This window comes from Gobio gobio (assembly GCF_949357685.1).
Source record: "Gobio gobio genome assembly, chromosome: 5".
Taxonomy (NCBI): Eukaryota; Metazoa; Chordata; class Actinopteri; order Cypriniformes; family Gobionidae; genus Gobio; species Gobio gobio.
In genome coordinates, this window is record NC_137101.1 from 61199371 (window position 1) to 61214016 (window position 14646).

The 14646-nt window shown below is 42.3% G+C and overlaps 1 protein-coding gene across 2 annotated transcripts; it reads right to left on the reverse strand.

The window, feature by feature from the left end:
• Positions 1–289: 289 nt before the first annotated feature.
• Positions 290–14271, reverse strand: LOC307126721 (uncharacterized protein). Of its 2 annotated transcripts, XR_013816531.1 has the most exons (4): positions 14204–14271; positions 13006–13317; positions 1150–2640; positions 290–1066 (listed from the first exon to the last, which is right to left on the reverse strand). XR_013816531.1 is itself a non-coding variant. In XM_079817385.1 (3 exons), exons 2-3 carry the CDS (start codon positions 13256–13258, stop codon positions 1238–1240), a joined length of 1656 nt encoding a protein of 551 aa, XP_079673511.1. In that variant the 5' UTR covers positions 13259–13317; positions 14204–14271; the 3' UTR covers positions 290–1237. The 2 variants fall into 2 exon arrangements, 1 of the variants encoding a protein (XP_079673511.1); XM_079817385.1 differs by having other exon boundaries at positions 290–2640.
• Positions 14272–14646: the final 375 nt, after the last annotated feature.

Here is a 14646-nt window from a genome sequence, read left to right on the forward strand (position 1 = left end):
AGTTTTAAGTCCATATCTCCCATCCCTACCTCACAACATAAATAAACCTCACAAGAGTTTTTCAGGGGAGAAAGTAGTGTTTTAAAGCTCAAATCAGTGGTTTATTGTTTATAGTACATATTCACATATTGCCTGAACAACATATTAATCGGTTGAGTTTTATATTTCATTTTGTTTTAAATATACATGCAGTGACGATAATCAATGTATGCTTTGCCTGGACCACATTTGTGTGGCTATTAATATGCAAGATTCTTAAAATGAAAATGAAGGGGCAGAGTTGTGTTTTAAAACATATTTTGTTTTATTATTGCCTAAAATATACATACAGATAACTGTGAGTAGCCAGAGTGAGCTGAGTGACGGCATCAAGAATGCAGTTTCATATGCAGAATTACTGGACTGTGTCCTCCTGTCCTCGGGAGTATGTTCTGCTGAATCGAACTTGGTAAGTCCAAACTACCAAGGACGCGAGAGTGAAACTCTCAAGCATTCAGAGTAAAAATACTCTATATTGCCAAAAGTGTTGGGATGTCTGCCTTTACATGCACATGAACTTGAATGTCATCCCGTTCTTAATCCGTAGGGTTTAATATGAAGCTATAACAGCTTCAACTCTTCTGGGAAGGCTTTGCACAAGGTTTAGGAGTGTGTTTATAGGAATATTTGACCATTTTTTTTAGAAGCACATTTGTGAGGTCAGGCACTGATGTTGGACAAGAAAGCCTGGCTCTCAGTCTCCGTTCTAATTCATCCCAAAGGTGTTCTATCGAGTTGAGGTCAGGACTCTGTGCAGGCCAGTCAAGTTCCTCCACACAGAACTTGCTCATCCATGTCTTTATGGACCTTGCTTTATGCACTGGTGCGCAGTCATGTTGGAACAGGAAGGGGTCATTACCTCTTAACGGGTGTAAGCCTTCTATCCAGTGTGAACTCTCATGTGGGCTTTAAGTTTCTCTGTTTGAGAGAAACTCTTTCCACACTGTTGGCAGGTGAAAGGCTTCTCTCCAGTGTGAATACTCATGTGTTCCTCAATGCTTCCTTTATAAGCGAAACTCTTTCCACACTGTTGGCAGGAGTAAGGCTTCTCTCCAGTGTGAATTCTCATGTGGATTTTAAGACTCTCTTTTCGAGTGAAACTCTTTCCACACTGTTGGCAGGTGAAAGGCTTCTCTCCAGTGTGAATTCTCATGTGGATTTTAAGACTCTCTTTTCGAGTGAAACTCTTTCCACACTGTTAGCAGATGTAAGGCTTCTCTCCAGTGTGAATTCTCATGTGTTCCTCAATGCTTCCTTTATAAGCGAAACTCTTTCCACACTGTGGGCAGGTGTAAGGCTTCTCTCCCATGTGATTTCTCATGTGTTGCTTAAAGTTTCTATTTTGAGTGAAACTCTTTCCACACTGTTGGCAGGTGTAAGGCTTCTCTCCAGTGTGAATTCTCATGTGTTCCTCAATGCTTCCTTTATAAGCGAAACTTTTTCCACACTGTTGGCAGGTGTAAGGCTTCTCTCCAGTGTGAATTCTCATGTGGCCTTTAAGACTCCCTTTTTGATTGAAACTCTTTCCACACTGTTGGCAGATGTAAGGCTTCTTTCCAGTGTGAATTCTCATGTGTTCCTCAATGTTTCCTTTATAAGCGAAACTCTTTCCACACTGTTGGCAGGTGTAAGGCTTCTCTCCCGTGTGAATTCTCATGTGTTGCTTAAAGTTTCTATTTTGAGTGAAACTCTTTCCACACTGTTGGCAGGTGTAAGGCTTCTCTCCAGTGTGAACTCTCATGTGGCCTTTAAGACCCCCTTTTTGATTGAAACTCTTTCCACACTGTTGGCAGGTGTAAGGCTTCTCTCCAGTGTGAATTCTCATGTGCATCTGAAGGTGTCCTTTTTGAGTAAAACTTTTCCCACACTGTTGGCAGGTGTAAGGCTTCTCTCCAGTGTGAATTCTCATGTGTTGCTTAAAGTTTCTATTTTGAGTGAAACTCTTTCCACACTGTTGGCAGGTGTAAGGCTTCTCTCCAGTGTGAACTCTCATGTGGCCTTTAAGACCCCCTTTTTGATTGAAACTCTTTCCACACTGTTGGCAGGTGTAAGGCTTCTCTCCAGTGTGCATTCTCATGTGCATCCGAAGGTGTCCTTTTTGAGTGAAACTCTTTCCACACTGTGGGCAGGTGTAAGGCTTCTCTCCAGTGTGAATTCTCATGTGTTCCTCAAGGGTTCTTTTATGAGTGAAACTCTTCCCACACTGTTGGCAGGTGTAAGGCTTCTCTCCAGTGTGCATTCTCATGTGCATCCGAAGGTGTCCTTTTTGATTGAAACTCTTTCCACACTGTTGGCAGGTGTAAGGCTTCTCTCCAGTGTGAACTCTCATGTGGTCTTTAAGATGCCCTTTATTACTGAAACTCTTCCCACACTGTTGGCAGGTGTGAGGCTTCTCTCCAGTGTGAATTTTCCTGTGGACTTTAAGGTGTTTTTCAATTAAACTCTTTCCAGTCTTTTGAGTGATTATTTGTGAGGAAATCTTTTCAGTCTGTGAGCAACTAAAAGATTTTTCTCCAGTTATGAAATCATGATGTTGCCCATCCAGATCTTTCTCTTCAATTTTATTTAGTTCTTGACTCTCCACTTTCAGTGCCATTAGATCTAAAAAAGACAAAAACAAGTTAGCCCCAGTTTAATGGCAGAAAACAACAGACAAATACATTAAAACATTTGAGGCATCAAAACGTCTCGGTTACGTATGGTAACCCTCGTTCCCTGAAGGACGGAACGGAGACGTACGTCGGTAATAACCGACGAATTGGGGATCACTTCAGAGAGCCCCTATCAGCTTCGAGAACTTAAGAACAGGCCAATGAACAATTGGCGTGCGAGATTTGCATCTCGCGCTCCGCCCTGCGCCGCGGGTATAAACAGGAAGCGAGAGCACCGCACTGACGTTTTTCACTGAGGAGCCGAACCAGTGACTCGGCCAAGCAGTGATGGAAGGAACTGTGGCGACAGGACGTACGTCTCCATTCCCTCCTTCAGGGAACGAGGGTTACCATACGTAACCGAGACGTTCCCTTTCAGTTGGTCACTACGACGTACGTCGGTAATAACCGACGAATTGGGATCCCTATGGAAAACGCCACAGTTACTACCACTTCCAGCGCCCAGCGAGAGCCCCTCAGACCCCGTTCTGAAGCGGGCGGGGAGATTCACGCCAGAAGAGTCATACTGCTGTTCCGCAAGACCCATTCAGCAGACTTGATTGGATAACGCTGGGAAAGCGTGCCCGAAGGACGCTGCGGGAGCCACATCATGCCCGAAGGGAGTTACCATGTGGAGAACACGTATGGGCTGGCCGTGGGCAGCACAACATACGGAGTCCCAGGGGAGGCCCCGGCCTAATGCAGGCGGGGGACGACACCGTACTGAGACGGCAGAGAACTCTGCCAAGGGAAAGACACGAGCTCGCCGTAGGGAGCTGTACCGTGGAAATACACGTAAGGGACCGCCGTAGGGGTCACGACATACGGAACCCAGCCTGACACAAGTTCCACCAATGCATACGAGTGCCAGACCTGGCGTCGGACGCTCCGCAACATCCGACTGCCGAGGGGTGCGGAGGACTCAACAGGGTTCGCCTATCCTGGGGAACTCGACTGGAGAAAATAAGCGCACGTATCCGTTCCAGGGGAAGGGAATGGCGCAGCAAGCCGACACTAGAACGGGCACTTCAGTGAAGCTGACTATGGGAAGCGAGCACACGAGAAGCCACCGGCTCTACACGCAGGCTATAAAATCTAGCGAACGTGTTGGGTGTCGCCCAGCCCGCAGCTCTACAAATGTCTGTCAGCGAGGCGCCACGAGCCAGCGCCCAGGAAGAAGCAACACCCCTGGTGGAGTGCGCTCTAACCCCGAGCGGGCAGGGCACGTCTTGGGATTCATACGCCAAGACGATGGCATCCACTATCCAGTGGGCCATCCTCTGCTTGGAGACAGCCTTTCCCTTCTGCTGTCCTCCGTAACAGACGAAGAGCTGCTCTGAGGTCCTGAAGCTTTGCGTTCTGTCCACGTAAGTCCGGAGAGCACGGACGGGACAGAGCAAAGCTAGGGCTGGGTCTGCCTCCTCCGAAGGCAGCGCTTGCAGGCTCACCACTTGGTCCCAGAAGGGAGTAGTGGGAACCTTGGGCACATATCCAGGCCGGGGTCTCAGGATCACCTGAGAATCACCCGGCCCGAATTCCAGGCACGATTCGTCGACCGAAAATGCCTGCAGGTCCCCTACCCTCTTAACCGAGGCCAATGCAATCAGGAGTATTGTCTTTAGAGACAAGATCTTAAGCTCTACTGACTGTAAAGGCTCGAAGGGCGCCCTCTGAAGTGCGGTCAGCACCAGAGTCAAGTCCCAAGAGGGTATAGAAGAAGGGCGAGGAGGATTTAGTCTCCTCGCTCCCCTTAGGAACCTGACGATCAGATCATGCTTGCCTAAGGACTCACCATTAATGAGGTCATGGCTTGCGGCGATGGCGGCAACATATACCTTGAGGGTGGAGGGAGACAGCCTTCTCTCCAACCCGTCTTGAAGAAAAGATAGCACAGATCCGATCGAACACTTCCGGGGGTCTTCAGAAGAGCACCAGTCGACGAACAGGTTCCACTTCAACGCATATAGCCGTCTCGTAGAGGGGGCTCTGGCGGAAGCGATGGTGTCGACTACCGTTGACTAACGTTCCTCTTCCTCTCTTAGAATTCTCTTGAATCGCTGAATGAATCAGGAAACAGTCTGCTTACTTCAAACGCCGTTCGGCTCCGAAGTGAATGACGTCAGTGCGGTGCTCTCGCTTCCTGTTTATACCCGCGGGGCGGAGCGCGAGATGCAAATCTCGCACGCCAATTGTTCATTGGCCTGTTCTTAAGTTCTCGAAGCTGATAGGGGCTCTCTGAAGTGATCCCCAATTCGTCGGTTATTACCGACGTACGTCGTAGTGACCGACTGAAAGGGAACTAAAAACATCTATGCTACAGCCTATACCCAGTAAGCTACAGAAAGAGGGGTTGCATTTCTTTAGGAAAACCTCCAAACTCTTTTTTCATCATGTTTGGATTCTAAGTGTTCAGGACACTGCCACAGTTGTTATTGAAGTGGTTCGGAATATAGGGCTTTGCTATTTGGGGAAAATACCTGAATACCTGACAGATATTACGATTGAGATTCGATTTGAAATTTAATCTTTTTAAAGTCAAGCTTCAGCAACAATTAAATGAGTACAAGATGCTGTAGGAGCCAAATGTAACAATCTGTTTCAAACACTAGATGGCAGTGTGCACCAATGGTGTAGGCGGGGTCACCAGTAACATCACATGATATTTAAACTTCTTGCGGGTTGTATCAGTAGGGACAGGTGGCGGGAACATATGGTTCTTACCATAGAATCACTGCTTTAAACTCTGTAACAACAGCCTATACATTTGAGTAAATTGACAACAAGTGCAAAGAAACAGAAAAGCAAAGATTTTTTTTCTGTGTGGCCATTTTTAATTCCAAATCAAGAGTCAAGAACATCTTCCCACCTGTCCGTGGCTTATAGGAAAGCCACAACAAAAGTAAGAACCATCTTGGACTAAGAGGATATTGTTTGGAATAGTTTTCTTTTGCATTGGAATGCATGGAGGAATTCTGTAAATGGAAAGGGTTTCGGCTCATGCATATGGCAGAGTGAGTGACTTCTAGGGGAGTGTGGATTGCTTGCCGGATGTGTTGCAGAGTCTTGCACTGAACAATGTTGAATGCGGAGAAAACTACAAAACAAGAGTTTGATGGAGATCCATTGCAGTATGGCTCTATTGTTAAAACATTTGAACAAGCCATTGTAAAGAAAACAGGTGACAAGCAAGAATGTCTTTACTATCTCAAGCAAATTGTTTTGGCTGCTTGAAGACTGGACATGTAAGTATAGATTGTAGAAACTAGTAGTGGGATGTTCGGATCATTTTACTGACTCAGATCTTTGAATCTCGTTCAGCAAAATGAACAAATCTTTTTCAAGTCATTTTGTTAATTTCAGCAGAATCTATTTAAAATGTTACATGTTAAATTTTTCAACACATTTAGTACTTTTGGAATAAAAATAAACTAAAAGCTAATGCAGCCATGGCCAAACTTTGGGAAATAAATTATTAATTAATTGCTATAGCTTGCTTCAGGCTATGTATGCAGTCTGTTAGTTCACCTCACCTCCCGATACAAATCGTTCTTTCTTTTGTCAACGTGACAGCATCATATGGAAATGAATACATGCGTCCGGAAACAGAAAAGATTAGTTCATCTCTCGAGTCTCGGGTCATTCGTTCAAGTCCCAGCCCCATAGACAAGACTATGCAGTCACCGGAAACAGAAAAGATTAGTTCATCTTTTGAGTCTTCTCGTTTGAGTTGTTCGTTCAAGTCCCCATAGGCTGAATGCAGAAACAGAAATGATTAGTTCATCTCTCGAGTCTTCTCGTTCAAGTCGTTTGTTCTTTTTTCACGTGACAGCTTGCCGGTTCAGATTCTCAAAACATATACAACATTACAGTCGTATTATTGACTGCATGTTGTAATATATTTATTATTGTAAAATCATCAGAAGATATGTGCAATAAACATTTGTTAGGCCTATCCATTCTAACCAACCCAATCTGCCCAGGCCTCATAAGAAAATCAATTATTATACTAGCTAAAAAACTGAACTAAACAAACATAAAAACTATGCACTTGTTTGTAAGGAAGGTTGTGAATTAACTAATTTCTGTATCCAACATGGCTGTCACGTGACAAAAGAACAAGACTTGAGAGATTAACTGTTTCTGCATTCAGCCTATGGGGACTTGAACGAACGACTCGAACGAGAAGACTCGAGACATGAACTAATCTTTTCTGTTTCCGGTGACTGCATAGCCTTGCCTAACGGGGCTGGGACTTGATGAACGAATGACTCGAACCGAGACTCGAAAGATGAACTAATAATTTCTGTTTATTCACAGAACATATGGGAGGTTGCGCATGCGCGGTCAACACAAAATGAACGAATCGCTCTCTGAGACAACTCGTTGTTCTTGAGTCACATTAAAGATTTGTTCAAGAACGACACATCACTAGTAGAAACCCATTAATATGTAAAGTCTGCAATCAAATGCATCCCTCCTTGCTTCACATAGAAACCAAAAGCAAAACATCACCATTGACAGTAAAAAAGCTCTTGTTACTTTACCTGCTTGTGGTCAAACTGGGGCCGGGAATGAAGAGTGTGTTCTGTCCATCATTCCAGTACAAGTCAAGGCAAAGTCAGGTACCATGATTGTCAATACTTATGCGTTTTTGGATCCTGGAAGTTCAGCCAGTTTCGGTAAACATCTTAGGAGAAAACTGAATCTTACAGGAACAAGTATACTGCTCCGTACTTTAGGCCAAGAAAGGTCTGTAGACACGTTCATGCTCTCTGGTCTTCAAATCTCATGCCTATTATGGAGAGACTTTTATGGATTTACCAGAGCTGTATATTCAAGAATCAATGCCGGTGAGCAAGAATAACATTCTCACTCAGAACGACTTGAATGATTATCCATATCTGGAGAGTATCAGAACTCCCAGTATTAATGCAGAGGTTGAACTGTTGATTTCTCTCAATGCATAAATATCTTATGGAACCGTGGGAAGTCATTAACAGTCAAGTCCTATGCTGACAAGACCCTATTGGGTTGGGTTGTGAATGGGCCACTAAGAGGTGGTAATATTGAAAAAGGAATGACTGGCTGTCCTGTAGTCACTGCCAATTGGATCTCAGTTGCCAGGCTGGAGGATCTGTTGATATGTTGATATAATCATGATTTGAATGAGAAACTGTCAGATGATGATGTTACCATGTCCAGAAACAACCAACAGTTTGTGGAAATAATGGAAACCACAGTCAAGTTTGAAGAGGGTCATTATTATATAGACTTACCTGTTAAGTCTCCTGATATCATCATGCCAAACAACCGCAGTGTCGCGGAACAGTGTGTCCTGGGTCTACAAAGGGAGTTTAAGAGAAACCGTGAATATCAGCAAGAGTATACATCCTTTCTGTCTGATGTTATTGATAAGGAATATGCAGAGGAAGTACCACCTCACAAGTTGATCCGAGAAGATTGTAAGGTTTGGTACATACCACACCACGGTGTATATCATCTGAAAAAGAAAACTTAGTAGTGTTCGATTGCGGTGCAGTATTTGAAGGAACCTCTCTGAATGGTCAGCTGCTACAGGGCCCTTATCTCACCAACTCTCTGTTGGGAGTTCTTACGAGGTTCAGACAGGACTAGGAGCCTGTCGCTTTGATAGCTGATATACAAGGCATGTTTCATCAGGTAAAGGTTTCTCAGAAACGTGGACTTTTCTGTGTTTTTTGTGGTGTCCTAGTGGTGCTGTGAGAAAGATGGCTATGAAGTATAGGATGAAAGTACATATTTTTTGGGCAGTATCCTCACCCAGTTGTGCTAATTATGCATTAATGAGGACTGCAAAAGACCAACAAGCACACTTTGACCCTTGTCTTTTGAACATCATTTTTGCAGCTGCATTTATGTTAGGAGAGTCAAGAGTTGCTCCATTAAAGCAGATGACAATCCCGATGATGGATCGTCCGGCTGCTGTTCTTGCTGTACGAGTTGATTGAATGCTAAAAAGGGAGTTGCAGATTGATAGATTCAGTTACACACCCTCAAAGATTCAACAGATTTTGTGCAATGGAGGCACATAAAGTCAAGTGTAAATCCAGCTGATGAGCCATCTAGGGGACTTTGTGCTGAAGAATTTTTAACATGTAAGAGATGGCTTAAGGGACCTGATTTTCTTTTGAAAGAAGCATGGCCCAAGTCCAACATGAATCTGTTGTCAATATCTCCAGATGACCCAGAGATCAAAGTGGAATGCACAGCACATGCCTTTGTCTGTCAGGTTTCAAAGTCTCCTACCCTTAGGTTTCTAAACTTCTTTTCTGATTTTGCAAGACTTAAACCTCTGTCGTATGGATGCTCAAGGTCAAGGAGATGCTTAAGCAGTTTGTGAAACAAAGGAGGGCTTTACCGACATCTTCTTGTGCAAAGAGTTCTCCAGGCACTGAATCAAATAGATTTCTTACAACACTGAAAGAGGAAGGCCAAAATGGGTGGCAAATCATTGACTGCTGATGATCTCATGAAAGCAGAAATCGCTATTATTCAGTATTATCAGCGAGAGATTTCCTGATGAGATTATTGCATTGAAGGCAGGAGCTACTGTCAAGAGAAAGAGTGATATCTTTCGGCTTGATCCAGTGCTGCACAATGGTCTTTTGAGAGTAGGAGGGAGACTTTCTAGAGCCGCCATGCCTGAGGAAGAAAGGCGTCCAGTTATCTTGTCAAAGGATCAGGCTGTTTCTCAACTTATTTTGAAGTATGTACATCAGCAACTGGGACACACAGGAAGAAATTATATGTTGTCATTACTCCATAAGCGTTACTGGATAACCAACGCTAATTCTGCTTGTCGGAAAATAATTTCGGACTGTGTCATATGTCGTCGTCTTCAGGGAAAGGTTGGAGAGCCAAAAATGCCTGGCTTGCCAGCAGAGAGAGTTTTACCTGATTTACCCCCCATTTGCAAACGTTGGAGTTGACTACTTTGGGCCCATTGAAATCAAGAGAGGTCGAGGAACTGTTAAACGCTACAGGGTAATTCTCTGAGCGGGAGCTGAGGGAAGCAGTAACTGGGTTAGACCTTAACAAGATCCAACGTGCATTGTCATCAAGAGAACTTAAGTGGATATTCAACCCTCCTGCCGGGTCTCACATGGGTGGGGTTTGGGAGAGGCTTGTGAAAAAGGTGTTGTATTCAACTTTTAGAGAACAATCTATGGATGATGAAAGCTTTCAAACTCTTCTCTGTGATGTGGAAGCAGTCTTTCCCGTCTCATTACAAAAGCCTCTGACAATGTGAATGATCTTGAAGCACTTATTCATATTCTCCTTCTAAAGTAATACTAGTAAACCAGTAATGACTCCTGGAGTTTTTGAAAAGATTTGTACATCAAAAAGCGATGGAGACAGGTACAATACTTGTCAGATCTCTTCTGGAAAAGATACTTACCATTACTTCAAGAGAGACAGAAATGGATAAAACCACGACAAAGCTTTACCATGGGAGACCTTGTTGCTATCATGGGTCCTGTAGCTCCTTGTGGTTCATGGTTGAAGGGAAGAGTAATTAAGACCTTGATAGGCCTGTGTGGGTGATAGCAGGGGACTTTAATCAGACGTGTCTGAAAACAGTACTACCTAAATTCACCCAATATGTCAAGTGTGCTACTAGAGGGAAAAATATACTGGATCATGTGTACTTCAAAATTAATAATGCATACAAGACTGTTCCTCTGCCCCACTTGGCTACGGCTGGCATAAAAGCTAAAAGCAGACTCTCCTTGCTTTGAGTGAACCCTTGGTATTTCTAAATGACTTGATCCTGATGATCTGAGTGATCTGTTGGGTTTGTATTCTATCAGCATATCTGCGATGTATTTAGGTCCGATTTATTTTAATATTAAACGATTTATATACCCGTAATAATACTTTAAAATCTATTCTAAATGTAACTGGAAGCCAGTGTAAAGACCTGAGGACTGGTGTGATGTGGTCATATTTTCTGGTTCTGCTCATAATCCTGGCAGCAACGTTCTGTATGAGCTGCAGCTTTCTAATGGTCTTTTTTTGGAAGGCCGATGAGAAGACCATTACAATAGCCCACCCTGCTGGTGATGAAAGCATGAACGAGTTTGTCTAGGTCTTGTCCGGAAACAAAGCATCTAATTCTGGCGATATTTTTCAGATGATAGTAAGCTGATTTAGTTATTGCTTTGACATGACCACTGAAACTCAGGTCTGACTCCAAAATCACACCCAGATTCCTGACTTGATCTTTAGTTGTTTGACCCCTAGCTTCAAGGTAGGCGTTCACCTCGAGAATTTCATCTTTGTTTCCAAATGCAATGACTTCAGTTTTGTCTTTGTTTAACTGAAGAAAGTTTTGGCACATCCAGTTGTTAACTTCATCAATGCATTTGTACAGGGAGTCAATGGGGCCGTAGTCATTAGGTGATAGGGCTAAGTAGATCTGGGTGTCGTCAGCATAGCTGTGGTTAGCAATTTGGTTCTCTCTCATTATTTGGCTCAGTGGGAAGCATATACAGGTTGAATAGGAGTGGTGCAAAAATGGACCCTTGTGGGATTCCGCATGTCATGGATGTCCACTCAGACTTATGGTCACCTATACTCACATAATAACCTCTCTCTTCTAAGTATGACCTGAACCATTTGAGGACCATCCCAGAAAGCCTGACCCAGTTTTCCACCCTGTCATGAAGATTGTTGTGATAATTGTGAATGCAGCACTGAGGTCGAATAGTACCAGCACTGATAATTTACCTGTATCAGTATTGAGGTGGATATCCTTTATTATCTCTATGAGTGCTGTCTCTGTGCTGTGATGTGGTCGGAAACCGGATTTGAAAATTGTCAAAAGTATCTGTTTGAGCTTAAGAATTTTTTTAGCTGATTGAAAACAATGATTTTTCAATGATCTTGCCTATGAAAGGGAGATTTGAGATTAGTCTGTAGTTGCTCAATATGGAGTTATCCAGATTACTCTTTTTCAGGAGGGGCTTAACTACTGCGGTTTTAAGGGACTTTGGAAGGGTGCCAGAAAAAAGTGAGGCGTTTACCACTTCTAGGAGATCTGCTTCTAAAAAGTGTATTTCAGTGTGGTACTCCAGTTGTATGGCAGCAGACAAGGCACCCCTCCAAAGGATAATATTTAATACAGCCCCCCCAAAAAAAATCACTGGCTGTTCGCTACTCTCCCTGGAAAGCATTGCTCCCACTCTCTCTCTCAAAGGCCAACAACATCACCAAGGACATATCACATCCAGGGAACCACCTGTTTAACCTTTTGCCCTCAGGCAGACGGTGCAGATCCTTAAGATCAAGGACCACAAGACTACGGGAAAGCTTCTCTCCAGTGGCAATCCGGACCTCGGAAGAAAGTGAGTGCGATGATACTCCCAGTGCACTTACATATTTAATACTTGTATGTATATAGCTTTACAAAAAAAGTAGATATTGGGTTATGTTCCTTAAAATATATTTTTTCAGGCCTCTTCTGTATTATTTTTCCTAATTTAATGTGTGACGTCTTAATAATGAGTATTTGTCAGGTCATGTGATATCTACATGTCTGTCCACATGAGGCAACCCACTTAATGTAAGATTTCAAAAATATCCCTCATTTCTGTAAAGCTGGACATTTGAATAAGGCTCAAATGACTGATTTCAGCTTTGAGAATGAAACAGACCTGTTTGCTCCTCAGTTTCTTCATGTTTCTCTCTCAATGTTTCTTCAACCTTCACATCATCACTCTCCTCTTAATATCGCAAGAAAAGCCTGACGTGTACTGACAACTGCATTATTTAACCGTATTTTCTTCAATACAATGTTAAAGCAAGTGTCAAGTCAGTTTCATTCATAATGTTTCTACTTCATGTAATATGACAGTTCATACTGGAGTGAAGCCGTTCTCATCATGTGATTGGGGGAAACATTTCTGAGGGCGTGGTGAGCTCGTGTCAGGGGCGCGGATAGTGAGCCGTTGGAGGTACCATCCTACGTCACGATGTACCACAACGTCCAATAGGAAAATTCAACTGCAGTAGCCACCGTTCAAACTTAAGAGGGTAGCACTTTAGAATTACTTTATAGAATTAAAACACTTTATACTCAAATGTCAAAACATTTAATTGAATCAATGAACAGCATTAATAAAGCCCCAGTATTACAGATCATTAACTAAGAAAAGTTGGTTTAGGGTTTAGTTACCCTTTAATGTAAGATTTCAAAAATATCCCTCATTTCTGTAGAGCTGGACATTTGAATAAGGCTCAAATGACTGATTTCAGCTTTGAGAATGAAACCAACCTGTTTGTTCCTCAGTTTCTTCATGTTTCTCTCTCAATGTTTCTTCAACCTTCACGTCTTCACTCTCCTCTTTAATAAACGCCATCTTTGTTTGTTCCTCAGTTTCTCCATGTGTCAATGTTTCTTCAACCTTCACGTCTTCACTCTCCTCTTTAATAAACGCCATCTTTGTTTGTTCCTCAGTATCTTCATGTTTCACTCTCAATGTTTCTTCAATCTTCACGTCTTCACTCTCCTCTTTAATAAACGGCATCTTTATGATAGTGTGTCACGTGAATCTCAGTTGCTTCACCAGGAGTTTTTCTGTTTGTCCTGTTTAAGATGAGAATAATTAACAGAAATATAAACACTCAAAACTAAATCTCTGAGTGTGTCTCAATCAGCTCTAGTTCAGAAGTTCAGACACTGATAAAGGACAAAAACCCTCATAAAACTGCCCATAAAAACACTCTAAATACTACAATTATTCTAGTAAATGACTAAATCATAGAGACAGAAAATTCACTGTAACAGGAACAGCCCAGCTTATGATTATATAGTTTTATTCATTTATTGTTTTCTCTATAATGAAGTGTACTTAGTGGATTCTGGATTGTGTTTAACAAATAAAAGAGTGACCATTAGTTCCACAAACACAGACAAAGATATTCTATACTGATGTAGAAATATATGAATGATACATTTATACCCTTTTCTTTGGCCAGATTGTTTACTTGAATAAATACTTAAATATTTAAAGGTGTTAGCTGTAATCTTACACTGCAAAATGATCACTTACAAAGGATTAAATTCATCACAATAATATAATGAACAAAGCTCACAGAAAATGGCCACAGGTCGGAGCTAAGCAGGATTTTACCACCTCCTCCTTCTCATGTTGAGCCAGGAAAACCCCTGTGTTGAGTTTCATAAAGCTCAGTTTCTCTCATCTCTACTCGCCAGTGACCGAGTTCATGTTGATGATAAACTGATTCACGATATAAAGATATGATATATAGAGAGAAATGAGACGCATCTTTTCTGTTACTCATGTGTGGATGAGCTTTACTCACACACAATAAAGTTCATTAATGTTAGATAACGCATTATAATGTTAAGTTCAATAATCAAACAGTCATTTAACTGTTCTTGTTCAAACTATAAAATTGCCTGGACAGTTTGCATTGATTTAAACACTTTAAAAGTTTTGAACACAAACCTTTCTTCAGCAGAATCACAACAGATGCAGGAGTGCGGCGCAGCCTTATGACATCACAACACCACTACAAAATAAAAGTCCTGATCACATGCTCAAGTCACAGATGTGTAACCTATAGACATTCACATACAGATAATAAAACACATATCATTTAAATTCTTGAAGAAATACATATTTAAATGTGTGTTGGTCAATGATGTGCTAAAAATAACTACCAAAGAAAGAGTTTGAGCCACATCTAATATGTGAGATTCTGTTCTGTGTGTAGAAACCTTTTACAGTGTTGGGAACTTTTTTCAATTCATATGGTCGAACGGTAGACCTTAAGATCTTAATCACACGCCTAGGCCAATGTGTTGGGATTAAGGATATTGCATTGGGATGGTTTAGATAACTTTTTCAATTCGCCTTGTAGAATTTGTCTCCTCAACAGCTTCTTCCTC

What these genes read in the sequence shown, in the direction of transcription:
- LOC307126721 (XM_079817385.1), bottom strand. Translation starts at nt 13,258, where the DNA reads ATGCCGTTTATTAAAGAGGAGAGTGAAGACGTGAAGATTGAAGAAACA. An exon ending in AGAAACTGAGGAACAAACAG is followed by an intron (nt 2,641 to 13,005) that starts GTTGGTTTCATT and finishes TGTCTTTTTTAG; the next exon opens with ATCTAATGGCACTGAAAGTG.